At 42.9% G+C, this 24,457-nt stretch overlaps 1 protein-coding gene across 1 annotated transcript in view; it reads left to right on the plus strand.

The window, feature by feature from the left end:
• The first annotated feature begins 543 nt into the window (after window positions 1-543).
• Window positions 544-24,457, plus strand: part of ZC3HC1 (zinc finger C3HC-type containing 1) — a 29,639-nt gene continuing 5,725 nt past the window's right edge. Inside the window, exons 1-8 of the mRNA XM_075857531.1 lie at window positions 544-701; window positions 2,312-2,425; window positions 3,138-3,289; window positions 4,636-4,719; window positions 5,668-5,795; window positions 8,034-8,182; window positions 16,172-16,391; window positions 19,411-19,599. Coding sequence (XP_075713646.1) covers window positions 580-701; window positions 2,312-2,425; window positions 3,138-3,289; window positions 4,636-4,719; window positions 5,668-5,795; window positions 8,034-8,182; window positions 16,172-16,391; window positions 19,411-19,599 — 1,158 coding nt within the window. The 5' untranslated portion in view covers window positions 544-579. The remainder of the gene's footprint in view (window positions 702-2,311; window positions 2,426-3,137; window positions 3,290-4,635; window positions 4,720-5,667; window positions 5,796-8,033; window positions 8,183-16,171; window positions 16,392-19,410; window positions 19,600-24,457) is intronic.

Genomic DNA, 24,457 nt, shown 5'->3' on the forward strand with positions numbered 1-24,457 from the left:
TGGCCAGTTTGTGTAGCAAAATGTGGGTCGGTAAGCTGTAAATATATCCAATATTAAATATGTTGTGATGAATTGTTTTGAGGTCATCAGAATGAAATATTAATAAATCCTATTTTGTGACATTTTTAAAGTTGTAGAAATGTCTGCAACAAATCTGACACATGTGAATCCACCCCAGAGATGACTGCGATTTATTCAATACAGGGTTTTTCCAATCAGATTCCATGCGAATTTGACAGAATATAAATGGTGGCATGCTCCACTGGATGCTGTGCCACTAATGTTTATAATGAGACAAGTGGGAATTCTCACAACAAGCAGTGCTATTATATGACTGCAGCGTGCCTTGCTGAGCAAATCCCCCTCCCCAGGAAATAATAATGTACGTGTTGCGGAGCAGTTTTACTCTATGACAGGCCTAGAAAGGGGCATTCTTTGAGGAGCTACTACAGTAATGAGAAATAAATAATTTCACAATATTTCCATTTTAAGACTATCTGAACTCTGACATCCTCTAGCTAGATCCGCGGCTCTCTGGTTCAACTTCCGGTTCGCAAGGACACTTCCGGGGCAATCAAGATGGCGGCACCCAGTAATGACACCACGGGAACCCCGCTGAGATCGCCTGTTGGAACTCCTGGAAAGGTCCGGGACCTGATCAATGAGGGAATAGTGAGCGAGGAGCGGAGCAGCGATGGCCGGTGAGTGGAAGGGTTCACAGAGCTAGAAGGGTGAGAGAAATATGAATCATCTTCTAAGTGCTCCTCTCCTCCTGGCTGCAACGCGGGGTTGTCTACTATATATACATATATATGTCCCGCTCATTTATAGAACTTCCTCCTCCACCTCAGTTATTGTCTGTTCGCCCCTAGTGACGGAAGAAGAGCGCCTCATATAGTCCTATCTAGAGTCCTATGTTTGAACTTGGCTTCTTTGAATAAAATCATAATATGGCGTTGTTGGCAGCTTGTCCCTAGTAACCAGTCTGGCAATTGAGACCTCAGGGGGCTTAGTTGCTGGAGAATCCCTATAAAGTGTACCTCCATGTTTCACTTCTGACATGACGTGCATTTCCGATAATGATTTAGTCGCTGGAGCGCAGAGGACGTGGCGCTGCTTCCTGCATTGGGCTCCGATGGTTTCTAGCGGAGACCCCTGTTGAACAGGCATGTTAGCGGTAGGGGTCTGCTCACTCACACACCTACTCCAGTACAGATTTCTGATGCCTACTGTTTATCAAAATGGAGGCATGTGGTGACAATATTTTATTCACTTTGTCTGCCATGATTTAAAAATGTTTGTATCATGACTTGGCAGTCCAATGCAACCGTACTCATCTGTTGTATTGGAAGTATCTTACAAAACTGACAAGTATGACAGGACGTAGCAAGTTTAGGAGAAAAAGAAAGGTGTAGAAAATGTAGACTCAAACCAGAGGAGTGTGGCCAGCGCAGCGTGATGGAGTGGTCCTGATACACACATCTATGAGGATGCAATGATGATCACAATGCTGCGTGTCGTGTGCAATGAGGTGGCAGACAGGGCTATGAGGAGAGCTGTCAATCACAATGCAGTCTCACCCACATTCTGCCACGCAGCTTGCAAATACTGAGGACAACATCAGTGGCCTGTACTTCAGGTGCACAGATATTCTTATTTTCTTATAGTATGTCCAGGGCAGCCAATGCATATAGAAATACTGTTAAAGGGGTTGTCCGAGAGCTTAAGAAATAAAAGTAACTGCTAGAAATGTTTTTTTAAAAAACAAGCATTACTCAACTGTTAAATTCTCCCGTTCCAGCACCAAATTGTTGGTGGTCCCCGTTGGTCTTAGTTTATTTTCCTGGAGCAATGATTTGCTGTACATTCACATGACCACTGCAGCCAATCATTGACCTCAGCGGGGACCGTAGCATCTACAGCACATGACCACTGAGGCCAGTGATTGGATGCAGCCGTCGCATAGATGTACAGCACGCCATCACTCCAGGAACCACCAAAACATTGGCGCTGAAATAGAACAATACACTATGTATTCAGGGAACATAGAAGCTGTATCGTAAAAAGTAAAAACAAAATGTAATAAGTGATTTGGAAGTTGCTTGTACTCCCAAAATATATTTTAATTAAAAAAAAAATAACTGCTTACAAATGTGTACATAACCCTTAACTCTGGGTTGTTTTCTATTGATGTCTACGAAAGTTCTTTTTATCTGTTCCTGAGTGTCTTAACACAACATTTTTCAGATACATTGTCTTATATACCGTGGTCCCACCATGTTACGCATTATTTCTTATTTATAATCCTCAGTAAGGACACAAGTATTCTGTCAGAAGAAAACAATAGTTTTGAAGCTTTAGATGATACGGACTCGTATGAGGCAACAAGCAAAGAGGCTTTCTTCTCCAGGGTGGAAACATTCTCCATATCCTTTCCTGTTTTATCATTTATTTCTTGATCTAGAGCCAACGTATTCCAGAGCGTTGTATAAAAGTTGTCATCACCCGCTGTCCCCTGTGGGGCTTACAATCTAGATACCTTATCAGTATGTTGTTTTTTTGTGTGGGAGGAGAAACCCTTCTTAACATGTGGAGAACATACAAACTCCATGCAGATGTTCTTGGTCGCATTCGTACCCAGGACCCCAGTGCTGTGACAGTATGTTGGCATGCCAACTGGGGGGGTGATATAGTCCCATCACTCTAATAGTCTGTACATATGCTTCTTGCTTTCAAGTTATCTCTACATTATACTCTAAAATGGGTTGGAGACCCCAGTTCAGATTTTGGGTGGAATTTACCTTAAAAGCATCAAGTCTCTCCTCTCTGACAAAAAATATTGAATACTGTGTTATTATGGTATGTTCTACAGCTGGTAGATGTAATAAGTACTTATACGAACATCCATGCGCTCCTTTTTTTTCTCCTTTACTATGGTTACCTGAATAAAATTCATAACTGTTCTCATCTGCAGAATTGGCCATGATGCCGCACCTACCTATAGCTTACATTTATACCAGCCTTTATTCTACCTCTGTTCTCAGATTGGAAAATGATCTGTCATAAACTCCCTTAGATTAGAATATTTCAGTCATCTAAACACACCAGCAATATTTAGTTTTTCCTTAATCTGAAAACTCCCTAAAATGGGCTGGGAAACCCCCAGAATTGTCTCCTCTCACCTGTGCCCAGTATGGATGGTCAAACATAGAGTGTGACATGCTCAAGTGCTCCAGTTGCAGTGCCTACCTCTGTGCCAGCCTCCAGCCAGCCTTGGACTTCAACAAGTGTAAGTATCTCATTAGCGAACATTTACGAAGACTGGCGCATCTTACACTAGTCTAAGTAAAACCGATTGTTGGGGGGGGGGTTTGCGCCACAGTTATTAAAAGGTGCACGCTTCTTGATAAATTTGCCACATTCTAAATGACAGAAAATCTAAATTTGCACCATATTCATCTAGTTTTCTTAACAAATGTGGCCTAAACTGTCAATTGAGGACCATGCCCAATTTTCCTCATCACTTTCCAAATTTGGCAAGCGTTCAGAAAAGTTTAAATTTGTCGCACTTCACCATTTACGCCAAAAACTAACATGAACTGCTTTGCACATGTGGGCCATCTTGTTTCACTCGTCATATATTCAAGCTTAAAGAGGCTCTGTCACCAGATTTTGCAACCCCTATCTGCTATTGCAGCAGATCGGCGCTGCAATGTAGATTACAGTAACGTTTTTATTTTTTAAAAACGAGCATTTTTGGCCAAGTTATGACCATTTTCGTATTTATGCAAATGAGGCTTGCAAAAGTACAACTGGGCGTGTTGAAAAGTAAAAGTACAACTGGGCGTGTATTATGTGCGTACATCGGGGCGTGTTTACTACTTTTACTAGCTGGGTGTTCTGACGAGAAGCATCATCCACTTCTCTTCAGAACGCCCAGCTTCTGCCAGATCACGCTGTGACGTCACTTCCCCAGGTCCTGCATCGTGTCAGACGAGCGAGGACACATCGGCACCAGAGGCTACAGTTGATTCTGCAGCAGCATCAGCAGGTAAGTAGCTACATCGACTTACCTGCAAACGCCGATGCTGCTGCAGAATCATCTGTAGCCTCTGGTGCCGATGTGTCCTCGCTCGTCTGACACGATGCAGGACCTGTGAGTGACGACACAGCGTGATCTCTCGAGAACACGGCTGTGTCTGCACTGCCAGAAGCTGGGCGTTGTGAAGAGAAGTGGATGATACTTCTCGTCAGAAAGCCCAGCTAGTAAAAGTAGTAAACACGCCCCGATGTACGCACCTAATACACGCCCAGTTGTACTTTTACTTTTCAACACGCCCAGTTGTACTTTTGCAAGCCTCATTTGCATAAATACAAAAATGGTCATAACTTGGCCAAAAATGCTCGTTTTTTAAAAATAAAAACGTTACTGTAATCTACATTGCAGCGCCGATCTGCTGCAATAGCAGATAGGGGTTGCAAAATCTGGTGACAGAGCCTCTTTAATTTAAAAAGGGCCGTCATCAGACAGTCACTTTAATCTATGGCATCTATGAGATGGCCATAAAGTGTTAAACTAGCATCAGCAATTATGTTAATATTAAATTGTGATCCTCTGTTTATTGTGTTGTCCAGATAAGCAGCGCTGCCTGGAATTACAGGAAGCACTGAGGAGATCTCATGAAAAGTTTTGTTTTTGGCCAGTTAGTCCATGTCCAGGTAATGTGTGTTGTGAATGCCTCTGTTATTTCAGATCTATCATTCCATACGGGATGTAATGCATTGTATACAGACCATAATATAGGGATAATTTGTCTTTAGCATGTGTCTCACTCCTGGCATGTAGCTGTTTCTCTTGCCCATATATGTAGTGAAACAGCTGCCGGAGATCAAGCACACCAGACTTCTGCCCAAAACAAAAGATTGCCTGAAGTGGTATTCCCATCTCGGACGTTTATGGAAAGCCAGCCGCATAGCACAGCGAGCCAAGCTGTTTCCGTAGCTTCCAAGTTCCGGAAACAGCGCAGCTTGCTGTGCTGTGCATTTCCCCTAACTTCCATTCGCTTCTATCGGAGTACCGCAAACCGCGTAGAAAATTTACTCCGTTTCTGGAAAACCTGGCCACTTAGTAGCCAGAGACCAGCAGCAGAAGGTAGGGTGGAGGTTTGAGGGCCCAGTTCTACAGCTAGGTGGGACCCGCATCTATTGGACATTAATGGCATATCCGCAGGTTATGTCCGCGATGGGAATAAGTCTTGCACTAGGATGCGCCTGCAGCTGGAAGCAATGCCTGCCCTAAATAACATTACATTAATATTGGAGCAGTTATGGTTCTATGGGCTTTTATTCGGAGCGTGTCAACCACATTGTGTTACCATGACCGTTGTCGTATTGTAACGTCTCGTCAGCAAGTAAAATTAGTCCGATAGTCCCCCTTGTCAGTCAACCAAGAGGGATACACTGTTTTACATACAGAGCATGCTTCTGCCAAGCCGCTGTATCCGGAGTTTGTGAGGCTATTTAGTGGGTGCTATTGAGTTTACTTATCTTATTAGTTCATCTGATCGGTCTCCATGAATGATTTTGTTTACTTTGGCTAATGAAGCACATATTGAACGTACAGTTATGTGAACAACACTCTATTTCTTCTTCCTTTATTCATTACAGAGCATTACTGGACCCTTCTGGTATCTGAGCCATCTTCAGTAATAAGTGACTTTATAGAACGTTTCCAAAATCTTTGTCACTTGGAGCTGCAACTTCCATCCTTGAAACATGAGGCTCTGAAAAGCATGGTAATTTCTTACAGCCACGTTGCCATGAATAGATCAAACAGCATAGTTTTAAATGCGATGACCTTATTGTAAACCTTGAACAACAAATTCTCATATCAAAATCTGTCTTGTAATGTAAAAGTACTCGGTGAGTCCAAAGTCAGGTACCGCTCAGGCATCTTTTTATTTTATTTTGCCCAGGAACCAATAGCCGTGAAAGCCGTGAAAATTGTTTGCATTTTTTGTGTGCCAGTGACCCGCTTAATACCCCCCATCCACTTCCTTGTGTCACCCAACTTTTTTGATGAGTAAATCCGCATATCACTGATCAGCCTTCAGGGCCAATTTTGATTGGTGCTTGGAGGTTTCTTTTTTTTTTTTTCTGTAATATAAAAATCTATAACAAAGTTTGTTAGTGAGTTTAGGTAGGCGTCTACTGCAGGGTAGTTAGGTTTAGTGTCTTTGCATCAAGTACAGTAGTTATAGAGTCCTAATTCAAGGAAGTACTCTAGTTACATTTAACATCAGCGAAGTTGGCATTAAGAAGCATAGTTAGGGTTCGCATCAGGTAATTAGGGACGTTTTTATTTTATTATTGAACGAAAAAAACACAAATGAAGTTAAAGGGAACTGTTCAAGACACGCTGACTTTATCAGTCTGTCACTCATGTCTGTTAGTTAAGTGACATAAGATTTACTTGGGAGTGAGGCTTCCGATAGATTCATTAGCTGATGCGCCTCCCCTCCTAGCCACCGATGATCGATAACTTTCAATGCACCGTAATAGGGAATAAGCTCTCAATCATCAGCAGCTGGGCGGGGGCAGAGACCGCTCATGAATATACTGAACATTCAGAATGCAAGTTATCTTAAATCACTAAACTATCGAAGATGAGAGACGGACTGTTGAAATCCGCACTTCTCAGTAATTTATTCTTCCCTCAGAGGTTCAATTTTGTATTTAGTTGAGAACAAAATTAAGTTTTAAGGTCGTGGCAATATCGGCAACTTCTAATGTGACTCAGTGTGTATGGCACCCATGTGCCTGTATGCATTTTTGACAATGTCTGGGCATGCTCCTGATGGCGGATTGTGTCCTGGGGATCTCCTCCCAGACCTGGATCAGGGCATCAGTGAGCTGGACAGTCTGTGGTGCTACTTGGTGGCGTCGTATGCACTGATTCATAATGTCCCAGAGGTTCTCGATTGGATTCTGGTCTTGGGGCCAGTCAATGGCATCAATGCCTTCATCATCCATAAACTGCCTACACACTTGGGCCACGTGGCCTCAGTGGTCATGTGCTGTAGATGCTACGATCCCTGCTGAGGTCAATGATTGGCTGCAGTGGTCATGTGAATGTACAGCAAATCATCATAAACTAAGACCAACTGGGGAGAACCTGCGTAACAAACTAACAAATATGAAAAACTGCATTTTCAAAATATTCAGTAAATGGTTTTTGTTTACAAATAAACACTAAACATATCAACCAGAATTTACAACTAACATAAAGTATCACTTGGATGAGTCAAAGCATTAGAAAGTTATTCCCACATAAAGTGACACGTCCGATTTAAAAAAATGGGGCTTTGTCACAGTGGTGTTCGACAAAATTAATAACTATTAATTTTAGCTTTCTAAAATGAACCTTGTAATATATTTTCCCTTGCAACCTGTTTTGGATCGCAGGTTTTCAGTTCCCGGAAGTTCAGAGCGTCCGTTCTTGTGGTGACGCAACGAAACGGGCTGTGGGGGGGAAAGCTCCCCCTCCTCTCTGTTTGTTGTAGATGAAGGGGCTGGCTGCCTGGCTTCATTAATCAGCGAAGCCAGCTCCCTTCTTGGTTTTTGAATCATCCGTGACGGGGGAGGGAGCTGGCTTAGCTGATGAATTAAGCCAGGCAGCCAGCCCCTTCATCATAAACTGAGATAGAGGAGGGGAGGTCCCCCCGCCCCCACAGCCTGTGTCGTCGAGTCACCTCAAGAACGGATGTTTTGAACATCCGGGTCCACAAGATGGAGACAGAAAACCGGCGATCCGCACAGGTTAGGAAATGAAAGTATATCTCAAAGTTTACTCATTTCAGAAAATAAAAATCTTTCCCTTTTAAGTGGACAACCCCTTTAAGGCAAAAACTGGCTAAGTCCTTAAGGGGTTAAATTCGAGGCTTTGTGGGTTTTTTATTTGATTTCATCAAATTGTCCTCATTGAATGGAAGATCCCATTTTCTAATAGGGAGATGTGTATTTGTGTTTCTTAGGACCTTACAGAAGACATTGTAAGCCTACTGCTTCACTTAATTGAGGATGAGCTACAAGGACGAGAGAATGCCCCCCACAGCTTCGTCAGTGACTCTTTGCAGGTGCACATCTCTGCCTGCATTTTGGCTCTTTGTGGATGGAACAGCAGGTTTGTAAAAATAATTTCTGTTCTCCACACCTGTAGATCTTCTTATAGCTTTTCAAAAGTGGTATACCAGTTTTAATTTTCAATTGTTTTTACAAGAAATCACACCATTTTCTAATATACATGTCTTCTGCCAACGTACCTTTCATGCAATAATGCGGTTTACCCATATCTGCAGCGTAGAATGGTAAAGCCCATAGATCAATCCTATGTAATGCATCCATGGGCTTTGTAAATATGACTATACATGGCGTCAGTCATGTTACTTTCCACATGTCGTGACCCCCTGGACTTCAGGTAACAGGATTACATTACATACATGTGTTGGATCAACACACAAGTTGCATCCAAAAACTAGCTGAATAGAACTAATGGTGGAATAATAATTATGGTTATCGCAACTATTTCACTGTGTGTATTTACTATTATAACATAGCTGCCTGTCTCTAGGTTAGTTTCCCAACCTTTTCAGGCTCAGGGCACCCCTACCAAAAATTGTTTACAATAAGGCAAACAAAACGGCTAAAAACAAGAAGTACACTTTTCGCGTAAGTTCACACTGCAGATCTTTAACTGCCAGTGTCGTTTGACGCTTTTTTTTTCATGTCTTTTGCCCACTTCCACTCAGAGTAAAATGACCATTAGCCACCCCCCAGTAAAGTGACAATCAGTCCCCGCAGTGGAGCGAACATCCGCCCGCCCCCCCAGTAAAATAATCATCACTATCCACCCACCCTAACTCAGAGCACATGGGTAGGCAAAAAAATGTCCTAACCTGAGGTTTACCCTCCGAGCTGCACCCAGTCCACATGCACAGACAGAAGTTAATTCCTTCTCCTGCAGTAAGCACACTATAAGGCCGCTGCAATTACATCATAGAGATGTGTGGTTCCTTTAGAAAATTGGAGATGGTAAAAATAATAAACTTTATTAAGAAATTTTATTAAAAACTTGTATAAAATTCTTGCAATTATCCAATGTAGGTCAAAATTAATTTCAGTGCAAATGACCCCCTGTCATGCACTGTTGGGGCACAATTAGCCCTATGTGTAATAAACGATCATTTGTTACTGTCATGCACTGACACAATCAGAGCAGCCTGTTGTCATTGAGTATGTTACTCTATGATGAGCTGTAATGTTTGCTCTAATGTGAGCTATGTCTGATTTGTCAGAGTCTAGTAATAGTGGCTCACTGGCCCTTAGTCCCAGTGTGCTGTAGTTAGATGCACTAAATATATCAGTGCTTGCTGTCAGATAGTAGACACCGTGTCAGTATCTTGACGTCCTCACCGTATAAATGTGAGACACGACAGGCAGCAGCATGATGAGAAATCGGGCAGAAAATTTTTTGTTCACCACTGAGGAACTCAGTGTGTGGTAGTTAAATGTAATAGATATATCAGTGCTTGCTGTCAAAATAGTAGACACTGTAACAGTGTCTTGACGTCCTCACCGTGTGAATGTGAGAGACGACAAGCAGCAGCACGATGAGATATCGGGCTGAGGATATTGGGAGGAAGCCGGAATGCCGGCGAAACACGCGTCGGGTGTCTAGCTACACCAATGCAATAGGCCTAATGTCTATCTAATGCTGTCTGCAAAACAATCCAACAGTCCGTAATCCACCTCGTGTCCACTCTTACCCAGCCTCTCAGCAGGGAGAGCGGCGTTTGTGTCTTGGCAGACGCTGTAGGAAGATTTCACTGAGTCATCAGAGCGGTACACAGTGACTGCTCAGCCCGAACATCTCACTGTGCTGCTGCTTTCTTTTCTCCCGATTCAGCGGTGAGAACGTCCAAGACACTTACTTTGTGTCTACAAACTGATCACAAGTACTAAGAAATCACGGCACTTCATACAGTGCACTTTATATGGGCTGCTGCAACACAGTCTGTCCCTAACGGTGGCTAGCGGTGCATAAGACACTGACCTGGTGTCTAATTTATACCAAACATCCAACAATCAGGGCACTTTACACAGTACATTTCTACACAGGCTGCTGTATCACTGCTGACAACTGTAGCGGTGGTCATTTAAGTATACCGTCTCAGTTTGGGCTGTCAGATAGATTTATTGACACCACACACTAAGTTCATCAGCGGTGAACACAAACTCCTCAGCCCGATATCTCATCGTGCTGCTGCTTGTCGTCTCTCACATTCACACGGTGAGGACGTCAAGACACTGTTACAGTGTCTACTATTTTGACAGCAAGCACTGATATATCTATTACAATTAACTACCACACACTGAGTTCATCAGTTTTGAACAAAATTTTTTCTGCCCGATTTCTCATCATGCTGCTGCCTGTCGTGTCTCACATTTATACGGTGAGGACGTCAAGATACTGACACGGTGTCTACTATCTGACAGCAAGCACTGATATATTTAGTGCATCTAACTACAGCACACTGGGACTAAGGGCCAGTGAGCCACTATTACTAGACTCTGACAAATCAGACATAGCTCACATTAGAGCAAACATTACAGCTCATCATAGAGTAACATACTCAATGACAACAGGCTGCTCTGATTGTGTCAGTGCATGACAGTAACAAATGATCGTTTATTACACATAGGGCTAATTGTGCCCCAACAGTGCATGACAGGGGGTCATTTGCACTGAAATAAATTTTGACCTACATTGGATAATTGCAAGAATTTTATACAAGTTTTTAATAAAATTTCTTAATAAAGTTTATTATTTTTACCATCTACAATTTTCTAAAGGAACCACAATTCTTATCCCTCTTTCCCCAATTAATATTTGTATAATACTGGTGGTTTACACCCTTGTGGTTCCGAACACTCAATCTATATAATATAAACAGAGAGGGTATTTGCAAAACTCCCTATTTTTGACATCATAGAGATGTGATTGTAGCGGCACAAAAGTGTGCTTACTGCAGGAGAAGGAATCGCATACTTGCGCTGCTCTGGACCACAGCGTTAATGACGCCTCTGTTCTGGCGGGAAGCAGTGGGCGGTACTTGTAGCAGACGTGCGTGTATTAGAAGTATTGTGGCACCCCTGCAGGGTTCTCATAGCACCCCGTTTGGGAACCACTGCTTTAGCTGATACTATTAATAAAGATAACTGGTGAATTATAAATTTTGCAGAAGTCACTCGATTGGATACCTTTGGTCCTCTAGCTTTGTTATTTGGCGCAGAAGTTCTGTCCACATTGGGATGAAGACCCTGCAAAAAGGCAATTACTATTTAGTGGCCCAGCTCCAACTGTACTGGTACCTCAGGGGCTTTGCGACATGGCGCGCAGAAACCATTCAAGCAAAATCTGCGCTCCAAAAGCCAAGTGGCGCTCCTTTCCTTCTGAGCCCTACGGTGTATTGCCGTAAGAAAAATAATCTGAACATTTGTAAAGAAAATGAAATTATTTTTTTTTTTCTCTGCCAAAGCCAAATTCTAATATAATCTATGAAACACCTGTGGGGTCAAAATGCTCACTACACCCCTAGATGAATTCCTCAAGGGGTGTAGTTTCTCAAATGGAGTAACTTTTGGGTAGTTTAAACTGTACTGGTACTTTAGGGGCTTTGCAAAAGCGACATGGTGCTGAGAAACCAATCCAGCAAAATCTTCGCTCCAAATGACGCTCCTTCTCTTCTGAGCCTATGGGGTCCGCTATGGTGGCATTCTACTGTGAGGGGGCAGCTATTTGGAGTATTATACTCTGTGGGAGCAGCTATGGGGAGCATTATACTCTGTGGGGGCAGCTATGGGGAGCATTATACTCTGTGGGGGCAGCTATGGAGAGCATTATACTGTGTGGGGGCAGCTATTGGGAGCATTATACTGTGTGGGGGGCAGCTATTGGGAGCATTATACTGTGTGGGGGGTAGCTACGGGGAGCATTATACTGTGTGGGGGCAGCTATGGAGAGCATTATACTGTGTGGGGGCAGCTATGGGGAGCATTATACTGTGGGGGAAGCTATGGGGAGCATTATACTGTGGGGGCTGCTATGGGGAGCATTATACTGTGTGGGGCATTATACTATGGGGAGCATTATACTGTGGGGGAAGCTATGGGGAGCATTATACTGTGTGGGAGCAGCTATGGGGAGCATTATACTGTGTGGGGGCATTATACTGTATGGGGAGCATTATACTGTGTGGGAGCAGCTATGGGAGCATTATACTGTGTGGGGCATTATACTATGGGGAGCATTATACTGTGTGGGAGCAGCTATGGGGAGCATTATACTGTGTGGGGGCAGCTATGGGGAGCATTATACTGTGTGGGGGCATTATACTGTATGGGGAGCATTATACTGTGTGGGAGCAGCTATGGGGAGCATTATACTGTGGGGGAAGCTATGGGGAGCATTATACTGTGTGGGAGCAGCTATGGGGAGCATTATACTGTGTGGGGGCAGCTAAGGGGAGCATTATACTGTGTGGGAGCAGCTAAGGGGAGAATTATACTGTGTGGGGGCATTATACTGTGGGGGAAGCTATGGGGAGCATTATACTGTGGGGGAAGCTATGGGGAGCATTATACTGTGTGGGAGCAGCTATGGGGAGCATTATACTGTGGGGGCAGCTATGGGGAGCATTATACTGTGTGGGGGCAGCTACGGGGAGCATTATACTGTGTGGGGGCAGCTAAGGGGAGAATTATACTGTGTGGGGGCATTATACTGTGGGGGAAGCTATGGGGAGCATTATACTGTGGGGGAAGCTATGGGGAGCATTATACTGTGGGGGAAGCTATGGGGAGCATTATACTGTGTGGGGGCAGCTATGGGGAGCATTATACTGTGTGGGAGCAGCTATGGGGAGCATTATACTGTGTGGGAGCAGCTATGGGGAGCATTATACTGTGTGGGGGCAGCTATGGGGAGCATTATACTGTGGGGGCAGCTATGGGGAGCATTATACTGTGTGGGAGCAGCTATGGGGAGCATTATACTGTGTGGGGGCATTATACTGTGGGGGCAGCTATGGGGAGCATTATACTGTGGGGGAAGCTATGGGGAGCATTATACTGTGGGGGAAGCTATGGGGAGCATTATGCTGTGTGGGAAGCACTATGGGGGCATTATACTGTGTGGGGCAGCTATGGGGGCATTATACTGTGTGGGGGCAGCTATGGGGAGCATTATACTGTGTGGGGGCAGCTATGGGGAGCATTATACTGTGTGGGGGCAGCTATGGGGAGCATTATACTGTGTGGGGGCAGCTATGGGGAGCATTATACTGTGTGGGGGCAGCTATAGGGAGCATTATACTGTGAGGGGGCATTATACTGTGGAGGCAGCTATGGGGGCATTATACTGTGTGGGGGCAGCTAAGGGGAGCATTATACTGTGTGGGGGCATTATACTGTGGGGGCAGCTATGGGGAGCATTATACTGTGGGGGAAGCTTTGGGGAGCATTATGCTGTGTGGGAAGCACTATGGGGGCATTATACTGTGTGGGGGCAGCTATGGGGAGCATTATACTGTGTGGGGGCAGCTATGGGGAGCATTATACTGTGTGGGGGCAGCTATGGGGAGCATTATACTGTGTGGGGGCAGCTATAGGGAGCATTATACTGTGAGGGGGCATTATACTGTGGAGGCAGCTATGGGGGCATTATACTGTGTGGGAGCAGCTATGGGGAGCATTATACTGTGTGGGGGCAGCTATAGGGAGCATTATACTGTGAGGGGGCAGCTATAGGGAGCATTATACTGTGAGGGGGCAGCTATGGGGCACATTATACTGTGTGGAGGCAGCTATGGTGGCATCCAAGGGGACTGTTGGGCAAGGCGACTGGGCATAGGAGTGCGCAGGGGTCTGGTGGTGTTGGGGAGGGCTAGGGGGACCCAAGCTGAATTCTTGCACCAGGGCCCATGAGCCTTTAGCTACGCCCCTGCTGCTATTTGTTGTGGATTTTACCTCCCATTGAATTCAATGGGGAAAACCCGCAACAAATAAGCGGAATAAAATTCTGCACCGCAGGTCAATTTCTGAGCGTTTGTTCCACTCAGCATTCACGCAGCAGGTGGATGAGACTTTTTATCTCGTCCACTTTGCGGCTACTGTTTGCTACAGATTTTCCACAGCATAATACAGGTATTCTAATACTGGTATACGCTGTATTTACGCAATGTGTGAACTGACTCTTGCATCAAACTAGTCCTCGGTGCAAAAAAGGTTGGGGACCACTGGTCTAAAGGATTCAAAAACTTTCCAAATGCTGTTTTGAATACTTTGATGGGTGTAGTTTTGAAAATGGCGTTTCTAATGTATGGGCTCCTCCAAAGCACTCAGAACTGAGCTGGTCACTAATAAAAGGCAAACATGTTCTTGAAAATGTGATAAATTGCTGCTAAAATTATAAGCCTTGTAACGTCCTAGAAAAATTAAAAGATTCTCAAAAAATGATACAAACATATAGCAGACATATGGGATATGTGAACTAGTAACTTTTTTGTGTGGTATTACTGTCTGTCTTACAAGCAGATACATTCAAATTTAGAAAAATGCTAATTTTTGCAAATTTTCGCTAAACTTTGTTTTTCACAAATAAGCAAATGAATGCATTGACCAAATTTTGCGAGTAACAAAGTACAATGTCACAAAAAAACAATATCAGAATCGCTTGGATAGGTAAAAGCATTCCAAAGTTATTACGTTATAAAGTGACACATGTCAGATTTTAAAAATAAGGCTCTGTCAGGAAGGTCAAAAGTGGCTGCAGCGGGAAGGGGTTAAATTGTAATGACTAATGTGTTCACATGTACATTTGATATCGGTCACGTGATTCTATGAGAGGCTGCTTGAAAGTAGGCGGACATTGGAAAGGGACAATTATATAGAATATTTGGGGGTTATGCGTAAATAATTTTCAGCAGAAAGAAGGAATCAATGGATGTTTCTATACCTATGGACATTAGCCAGAGTAGTGCATATAGTTTGTGCTGGTTGGGAAATTTAGTAGTGGATGGGGGGGGGGGGGGATATTGGGGAGTACTTTGTAACTTAAACATTTCAATAAAAATACACAATTGAGGAATAGAAGGATAATAAAAAACACTTTTATAAGATCTTCAACAATCTATTACTTACCTGTTCGATACCTGGATGGTGTTACCTGAATGCCAGGATTCATTTACCCCATGAATGCATTACACAAGTACTAATCCATGGGCTATACCGTATGTGTTTATTATTTTTTGTTTAGACAGAGGTCAATGCACTATTTAAGAAAAGTAAATGAGCAGAATTTTTAATGCATTTAGATTATAAAACAGGACATAGGCTGTTAGATGGGGATATATTGCTGATTTTCTCCATGAACACTTTTTAAGTTCTGCATATAGACAGGAAGAGGGATGGAAAAAGACATAAACCCAGGCTAGCCACAATTTCTAGCTGCACTATGTTTAACATACAACTGCCTAAGATGATGATTGTATGGTTTTGTTTGAATTGTTTTTTTGTGTTTAATGATAGGTCCACTTTAAGGTGTTACACTTATGTATGACTTCCTATTCTATTAATAAAAATTTTTAAAAAGTGGACAACCCCTTTAACTATAAGTGTGCAGTCACACATGACGTAATTTTCCATAGCAAAAAAGTCAGCTGTAGAAATTTCCACCACGTATTCCTTTGAGTGAAAATAAAATCTGCAACACATAAATGGTTTAAATTTCCAGGCAGAATTTTGCCACTGCGGAAATACTTTACGCAGCATTTTCGGTACATGTTGCATATTTTAGATGCAGAATTTCATAATCAACTTCAATACTATGTGAGATTCTGCACTCAAATCCGCAGAAAATTCGCCACAAAAGTAATTCCGCTGCGGATTCTGCTGCTGAATTACTGTTGTGAATTTTGTGGCGGATTTTTACACCACGTGTGACTGCAACCTAAAACCAGATTAACAGAATGTCACATTAGTATGAGAAAAACTACCACGGGTTAAGGGGACGGGACACCAATTCTAATGAACCTCATTCTGTATTTTTATCAAGCCCTTCCTCTGGTTCATTGCCTCTCTCTATCATTCACTGTCCTCGATGTATGAGGAAGGTTGGCCTGTGGAGCTTCCAGCAGCTGGAGTTTGTGGATCTGGACTCATCCCTGGGACCGCCAAGCACTCCAGTTTCTCCAGGGGAAGGTTTCGGTGACAGAATACCTTTGGGAGTTATGTCCCCTAATAGAAGGATCACTCGGAGCCGGGATCCCGAACAGGTAGTTTTAATTTGCTAGTGCATTGTGTTCATTACCCCTTCCCGCTGCAGCCATTTTTTAGCCTTCCAAAAGCATTTTCCTCTTTTTATTTTTCTGTCGACAAAGCCTTGTAAGGGCTATTATTTTGTAGGACAAGATGTGGCACCATTTAATGTATTTATATGCATTTGTTTCATTTTTACTGCGTTCACCAAGTTTTTATTCTATCTTTTACTAAAAAATAAATACTAAATCAAATTTGTTTTGTATCGCCATATTCTGAGACTCCATTTTTTTCCGTCGATGGAGCTGTGCGAGGGCTTGTTTTTATTCCAATTTTGAGAGGTAAGGTGACAAAAAAAAACAACAATTCTGGCTTTTTTTTTCTTGCGGGCTATATATTGTAATGGTTCTGGATTTTATGGATGAAGCGATAGCAATTTTTTACAAATTATTTTTCTGCCATTACTTAAGATGGAAAATTATGTTTTTTTTTTAGCTTCTATTTTTCCTACTTTAATAAAAACTTTAACAAATTTTGTACTGTGATACAGTACTTTGCAATACTTATATATTGTATTGTACTTTTCGCGGCGTCCTCTATTAGGACCCCATGCTGCCATGACAACCATTGGCACCCCACGATCACCTGGCTAGGGAGCGGTGGCAACTGGGTCACGAAAGGACAACGCCCTCTCTAACTGCTTAGATACTGTGGGCACAATTGAGTGTGGCATCTAGGCGGGTTAAACAGCCCAGCCTGGAAAGGAGCTAGCGCCGATCCAGACCCCCCCCACACACACACACGTACGTATTTTTCCCTCTTTTTTTTTTCGCCCACGCCATTGAAGCTAATGCAAGGTCGCTGGCAAAAAACGCGGCAAAGAAAATGCTCAAACTAGCGTCACAGCTTTTTTCTGCCTCCCATTGATTGGTAGGTCAGAGTCGTAAACCATGGCGAGAAAGGACATGTCGCTTTTTTTTTTCTTTCCGTGAGCGGCCAAAAGCCACCCTGAAGATGAACGCCTCTGCCTCCCATTGAAATCAATGTAGGGCGATTTATGACCTCTTTTGGCACTGATTCCGACGCTGTTTCTGCATCAAAATCGGCGCCAAAAACGGTGTAAACTGACCCTTCGTGCGAGATGAAGCCTGTAACGTGCGTCTGACATGGCTCAGCCCTTGAGCCCGCTACAAATGTGGCTTTCCCGACTATAATGTACATTTACATAAAATGTCATGAAGGGGTTAACATGAAAAACAGTGTGTGTGTATATGTGTGTATGTATGTATGTGTATATATATATATATATATATATATATATATATATAGTGAATAAATTTGAAACTGGATACTACTACATGCAGAATTTTTTGGGGAGTTTTACAGTTTACTTCTGTCTGGAAAGCCCTTTTTGTCTGCTGTTCCCAGCCAATAAACATGCCTGGAGAGCTCTGGGCAATGTTGGTTGGCCCACAGCAGGTTATGGACATGGGTCGTCTTAACACTCCTCCTCTTAAATGTCTTCCTCCACTGGATGCCAGGTGCATTGTATAGCACCCTGAAATTGTTCTGTATATATAGTGTAAATCGTTAATGGCATGTTAAAGAGGCTCTGTCACCAGATTTTCAACCCCTATCTCCTATTGCAGCAGATCGGCGCTGCAATGTAGATTACAGTAACGTTTTTGTTTTTTTTCAAAAACTAGCATTTTTGGCCAAGTTATGACAATTTTTATATTTATGCAAATGAGCCTTTAGTACAACTGGGCGTGTTTAAAGTTATGTCCAAGTGGGCGTGTATTGTGTGTACATCTGGGCGTTTTTACTTGTTTTACTAGCTGGGCGTTGTGAATGGAAGTGTATGATGCTGACGAATCAGCATCATCCACTTCTCTTCGTTACCACCCAGCTTCTGGCAGTGCACAGACACACAGCGTGTCCTCGCGAGATCACGCTGTGACGTCACTCACTTCCTCCCACAGGAACTTCATCGCGTCGGATGAGCGAGAACACGCTGTGTGTCTGTGCACTGCCAGAAGCTGGGTGGTAACGAAGAGAAGTGGATGATGCTGATTCGTCAGCATCATACACTTCTATTCACAACGCCCAGCTAGTAAAACAAGTAAAAACGCTGAGATGTAACGAACACAATACACGCCCAGTTGGACATAACTTTAAACACGCCCAGTTGTACTTAAGAAAGGCTCATTTGCATAAATATAAAAATGGTCATATCTTGGCCAAAAATGCTCGTTTTAAAAAAAACCAAAAAAACGTTACCGTTATCTACATTGCAGCGCCGATCAGCTGCAATAGGAGATAGGGGTTTGAAAATCTGGTGACAGAGCCTCTTTAAAGAAGTCTTTGTTTGAAGTGCCTCTCTCACGAAAGATGTACTTTATTGTGCACTTTGAGGAAAGTAACATATCGCTTTCTTGATCCTTCTCAATTGGTATACTGTGTGATCTGCGTCAATGAGGTACATTTATCAAAACTAGTTCAAAGGAAAAGTAGAACCGTTGACAATATCAACCAATCCGGTTCCAGTACTAATTTGTTTAGTTGTCCTTTGGTAAATGAAAGCTACAACCTTAATCTTAAGGCCTCATGCACACGGCCGTGCCCATAATCACGGGCCGTGATTGCGGGCACAGCTGGCCACGGACAGCCGCCCGCATTTTCCGGCCCTTGCTCCGATTCAAAGTATTGGAGCACAGACCGTAAAAAGCAAAAGATAGGACATGTCCTATCTTTTGCGGTACGCTTCTACGGCCCGGACACCTTCCTGTAAATAAATGGGAAGGTATCATTGGACAATAGAAGTGAATGCGTCCGTAATTTCGGTCCGCAATTACAGACTATTTTTACGGTCGTGTGCATGGGGCCTAATGGTTGGATCTTTGGATAGAGAGAACAGTGGTTAGCCAATCCACCTCTTTTACAGATTACAGTGGAGATTAATGGTGAAAAATTTAGATCTCTGGTCAAGATGAGTGGTGTGTAAACAAATATGTTTCTTAAACTTTTTTTCCTCAGAGTCCCTCTTTGGCTAACACGCAAGTGCGCAGTGGAGGATCCTCAGTCTCGCCTGAGTCAGATTCTGTACGGAGCCGCCCAGTGACCCGCAGCATGGGACAAGGAGACAACCCAGGAGCAGCATCTGAAATGTATTCTAGTCCTCATCGTAAGGCAAAACGTCCTAGACTATGCTCATCTGGTAGTACAGTAAGTCTTGAAGAAGAGGACTGCCAGCAATATTATTTTTGTTTTTAATATTTAGCCTTGTATTAATCATGGATTTAACCCCTTAACGACATACCACGTACCTCCGATCTGGCTGATTAACCCGTTCGATGTAGCGATCACTGCATCTAGCTGGATTCTAGTCCATCGGTACCCCTGCAACGCGATCGGGGGTGCAAATGGTTGCTATGGCAAACAGAGGCCTAACAATGGCCTTCTGGTCTGCTAAGGACGGAAGCCTTTTAGGCCCTGCCTCCGGGTGAAGGCAAGCTGTCAGTGCCAAGAAGATGGCTCAGAAGCTGGGTGTCAGCTGTATGTTAGAGCTGACACCTTGCTGTAACAGCCAGGACCGAATCTAGCCTCCAATCTGGCCAATTAACCCCTCCACTGAATCTAGGTGGATTCCAGCCTATTGATGCCCCTGCGACGATCTCGGGGTTGCCAATGGTTGCTATGGCAACCGGAGGCCTAACAATGGCCTCCTGGTCTGCCAAGTATGGAAGTCGATTAGGCTCTGCCTGAAGTGAACGACTGACATTTCTAATGCATTGCACTACATAGGTTGTGCAATGTATTCGCACAGCAATCAGACGGTTGGACCTTCAAGTCCCCTAGTGGGACCAAAAAAAAAAAAAGTTTATAAAAATGTTAAGTATAAAAACAAAAGTTTCAAGTAAAAAAAAAAACAATTACCGCCTTTTCTCCAGTCATCCTCCATGACAGCACCACAGGAGGTTGAATCCACACCCTAATAGGGACAGGAAACACAGAGAGGGTAAAAGCCCCAACCCATCCTAACTCCAAACGCAGATAAACAGTGACTTCAAAGTGGGTGGAAAATTCTCCAAATTTTACAAGGGATGGGAAAACATTACCACAAATACCTGGATCTTAAATACAGTTCAAAAAGGATACAAAATATAATTTTCTTCATGTCCCCCAGGTATATTTGTCATTACAAATCTACAGACCCCTTTTCTTCAAAAGGAACTGAAAAACGGAATTCTGAAACTCCTTCAGATGCAAGTCATTTTACCAGTTCCTCAGGAAGAGGAAGGATTAGGCCATTATTCTCGCCTATTTTTGGTTAAAAAAAACCAGGCTGCTCTTTCAGGACACTAATAAATCTAAAACCGTTAAACAAATTTGTATCCTACCATCGTTCCACGATTGACCTTCAGGATGCCTATTACCACATACCTATTCATCCCCCATATCAAAAATTTCTAAGATTTGCCATCATTCCAAATCGAAAGATACATCCCTTCCGCTTTTCTTCCCTTCCGTTCGGGATTTCTTCCGCCAAAAGGATCTTCGCAAAGTTTATGGTGGAGATAGTGGCTTGTTTAAGCAAACAAGAAATAAATATTTTTCCTTATTTAGACAATTTTCTCATTGTGGCTGATGCATCACCCCTCTTGCAGATTCACCTAAAAAAAGACCTGCCAGGGTCTTCAAAATTTAGGCTGGATCTCATACTCCCAAAAAATCGGATTTTCAGCCATCGAGACAAAAGGTAATTTTAGGAGTTCTACTAAACTCTCAAAAACAAACCTTTTTTACCTCAGAACAAAAGACTTCAACTTATTCAGAAGATAGCTTCAGTCCGGAAACTAAGAAGAAACACCATGTCTGTACTAGGATCCATGACAGCGTCTATTCAGTCAGTGGCATGGTGTCAAGCTCCTACCAAAACTCTTCAAAGCCTGATGCTGTCCAGTTGGGACTAGAATCCTCTATATCTGGAAAAGAAAATACCTCTTTCCAGTTATGTGACTACTTCTCTCTTCTGGTGGATAATTCCAAAAAATCAGAAAAAAGGGTTTTTGTGGCATCAATTTCCAGTAATCTCAGTGACCACTGATGCCAGCGAAATGGGCTGGGGAGCGCTGGTACTACGGCAAACGTTCCAAGGTATTTGGGACCCGACAGTCTCTCACCGTTCCTCAAACTTCCGGGAGTTAATTGCGGTTTGGGAAACCCTGAAAGCATCAAGTCATCTAACTGTGGGGTCTCATGTTCGAGTCTATTCAGACAACATGACTACTGTAGCTCATTTACGTCACCAAGGGGGCACAAGATATCTAAGTCTTCAAGCTTTATCAGCAAAAAATTTTTGGGCCAGAATCGCACCTACTATCCCAGACAGCTATTCATCTTAAAGAGACTCTGTCACCACATAAGTGCCCTATCTCCTACATAAAGAGATTGGCGCTATAATATAGATGACCGCAGTGCTTTTTATTTATTAAAACTATCTATTTTTACCACGTTGGGAGCGATTTTAGCTTCTAATTACTTTCTTAATGCCCAACTGGGCGTGTTTTTACTTTAGACCAAATGGGCGTTGTACAGAGGAATGTATGACGCTGACCAATCAGTGACCAATCAGTGTCATACACTTCTCTCCATTCATTTAGTCAGCGCATAGTGACACTGCGTTGTTCACCACGTGCTGTCTTATACTGACACATTAACGTTACTGAAGTATTTAGACAATGAATAGACATTCCTTCCAGCCAGGACGGGATGTCTATTCACAATCCCGACACTTCGGTAACGTTTCTGGCCTGCCAGACTTTCTCCAAAAGTCTCAAATTTTCTTCCTGCATTGTATATAAATATTGTTCTATTTCACCTTTTGAACCATTAATAGATTTAAATATCCGAGACCTATCATGGAAAACGGCTTTTCTTATAGCGATTGCATCAGCCAGAAGAGTTGGTGAAATTCAAGCTCTCTTGATAAGAGAACCTTCGTTAAGCATACTGGACGATCTAATCATTTTCAAGATGGGCCCAAATTTCCTTCCAAAAGTAGTCTTGGAATTTCACATGTCAAGATATTGTGTTGCCTTCCTTCTGTCAAAATCCTTCTAACCAGAGAGAGGCAGAGTTTCATTCCCTGGATGTACGGAGAACGGTTTTAAGATACCTTGAGGTATCCAGTGAATGGCGACTAGATCAAAATTTATTCAATTTCAATGTCCAAATAAAGGAAAGAAAATGAGTACTCTTTCTAATTGTATTAAAAAGGCAATATGTCAAACATACCCCATTCAAGTCTTATCTCCTCCAAGCAAACTTAAAGCTCACTTTCTACAACAGCAGTCCCTGTCACTTGGGCTGAGAGGGCTAACGCAACTATAGAGCAGATCTGTAGAGCAGCAACCTTGTCTACTTTCTCCAAACGCTACCGTTTGGACATTGTTTTTTCAACTAAAGATCTCTCCTTTTGGGAGAAAAGTACTTCAAGCAGTGGTCCCTCCTAAAGGTGATCATTTGGTATTCTCCTGTGGTGCTGTCATGGAGGGTGACTGGAGAAAATAGAATTAGTTCTTACCGCTAATTCGGTTTCTAGGAATCCTCCATGACAGCACCCTTATTTCCCTCCCTTCTTTCCCTCCCTTCTTAGATGTTGTGCGATCGTTATTTGTAAGACACTGGAGTTAGGATGGGGAGGGGCTTTTAACCTTTGTTTCCTGTCCCTATTAGGGCGTGTAGTCAACCTCCTGTGGTGCTGTCACCAATAAGAACTCATTTTTTTAATTTTTTTATTATCCCATAACACTTATTATAGGATAAAAATTACAACATTAAAAGAAGCACACACATTTGGTATCGCTGCATTTCTAACGACCCAAACTATAAAACTATCCTGTTATTTTTCCTATACAGTGAATGCTGTAAAAAAATTAATACAATCCCAGAATCTCTTTTTGGTCACCACTCCTCCCAAAACATAGAATAAAAAGTGACCAAAAAGTTGCTTGTGGCCCAAAACGGTACCAATAAAAACTACAGCCTGTCCCCCCCCCCCCCCCAAATGCCCTCACATAGCTTTTTTTGACTGGAAAATAAAAACTTTGATTCTCAGAATATAGCGGCACAAAAAGAAAAATATTAAAAAAAAAAAAAACAGGTGATTTTTATTGTGCAAACATTTGGTATCGCCATCATCCTATCGACCCGCAGAACGAAGTAAGAATGCTATTCAAAGCGCATGGTAAACACTGAAAGAATAAAAAACGTCAGGATTGCTGGTTTTTGGTATTGATGTTCATTTTCACTGCCTATTTCCAATACATTCAGAAAAAAAACCTGTCTGGTCAAAATTCTAGCCATAGCCCTCCATAAATTCTTTGAGGGATGTAGTTTGCAAAATGGTGTCTCTTTTTTGGGGGGGTTTCCACTGTTTTGGCACCACAAGACCTCTTCAAACCTGACATGGTGCCTAAAATATATTCTAACTAGCTTTTATACCCGGCGTTGCTCGGGAGGTTGACTTACAGTATAGATAGAGTAAAAGCTCACTATTTAAATACCCAATCATGTGTTGTAAGGCCCCATGCAAACGACCGTAGAATTCGTCCGTAATTACAGACCCATTTACTTCTATTGCCCATGGACACCTTCCTGTATATTTACAGGAAGGTGTCCGTGCCGTAGAGAGGCTCCGCAAAAGATAGGACATGTCCTGTTTTTCCTTTTTACGGACCGTGCTCCCATACTTTATATGGGAGCACGACCCGCATAATAATTAGGGTATGTTCACACGACAACGCCGAATACGTCTGAAATTACGGAGCTGTTTTCAGGAGAAAACAGCTCCTGAATTTCAGACGTTTTTACAAGTGCACGCGTTTTTCGCTGCGTCTTTTACGGACATAATTGGAGCTGGTTTTCATTGGAGTCCATGAAAAACTGCTCTAATTACGTCCCAAGAAGTGTCCTGCACTACTTTGACGCGGCCGTAATTTTACGCGCCGTCTTGACAGCGACGCGTAAAATGACAGCTCGTCTGCACAGAACATCGTAAGACCCATTGCAAGCAATGGGC

Source organism: Rhinoderma darwinii, chromosome 3 (genome assembly GCF_050947455.1).
Source record: "Rhinoderma darwinii isolate aRhiDar2 chromosome 3, aRhiDar2.hap1, whole genome shotgun sequence".
In the NCBI taxonomy this organism is placed as follows: Eukaryota; Metazoa; Chordata; class Amphibia; order Anura; family Rhinodermatidae; genus Rhinoderma; species Rhinoderma darwinii.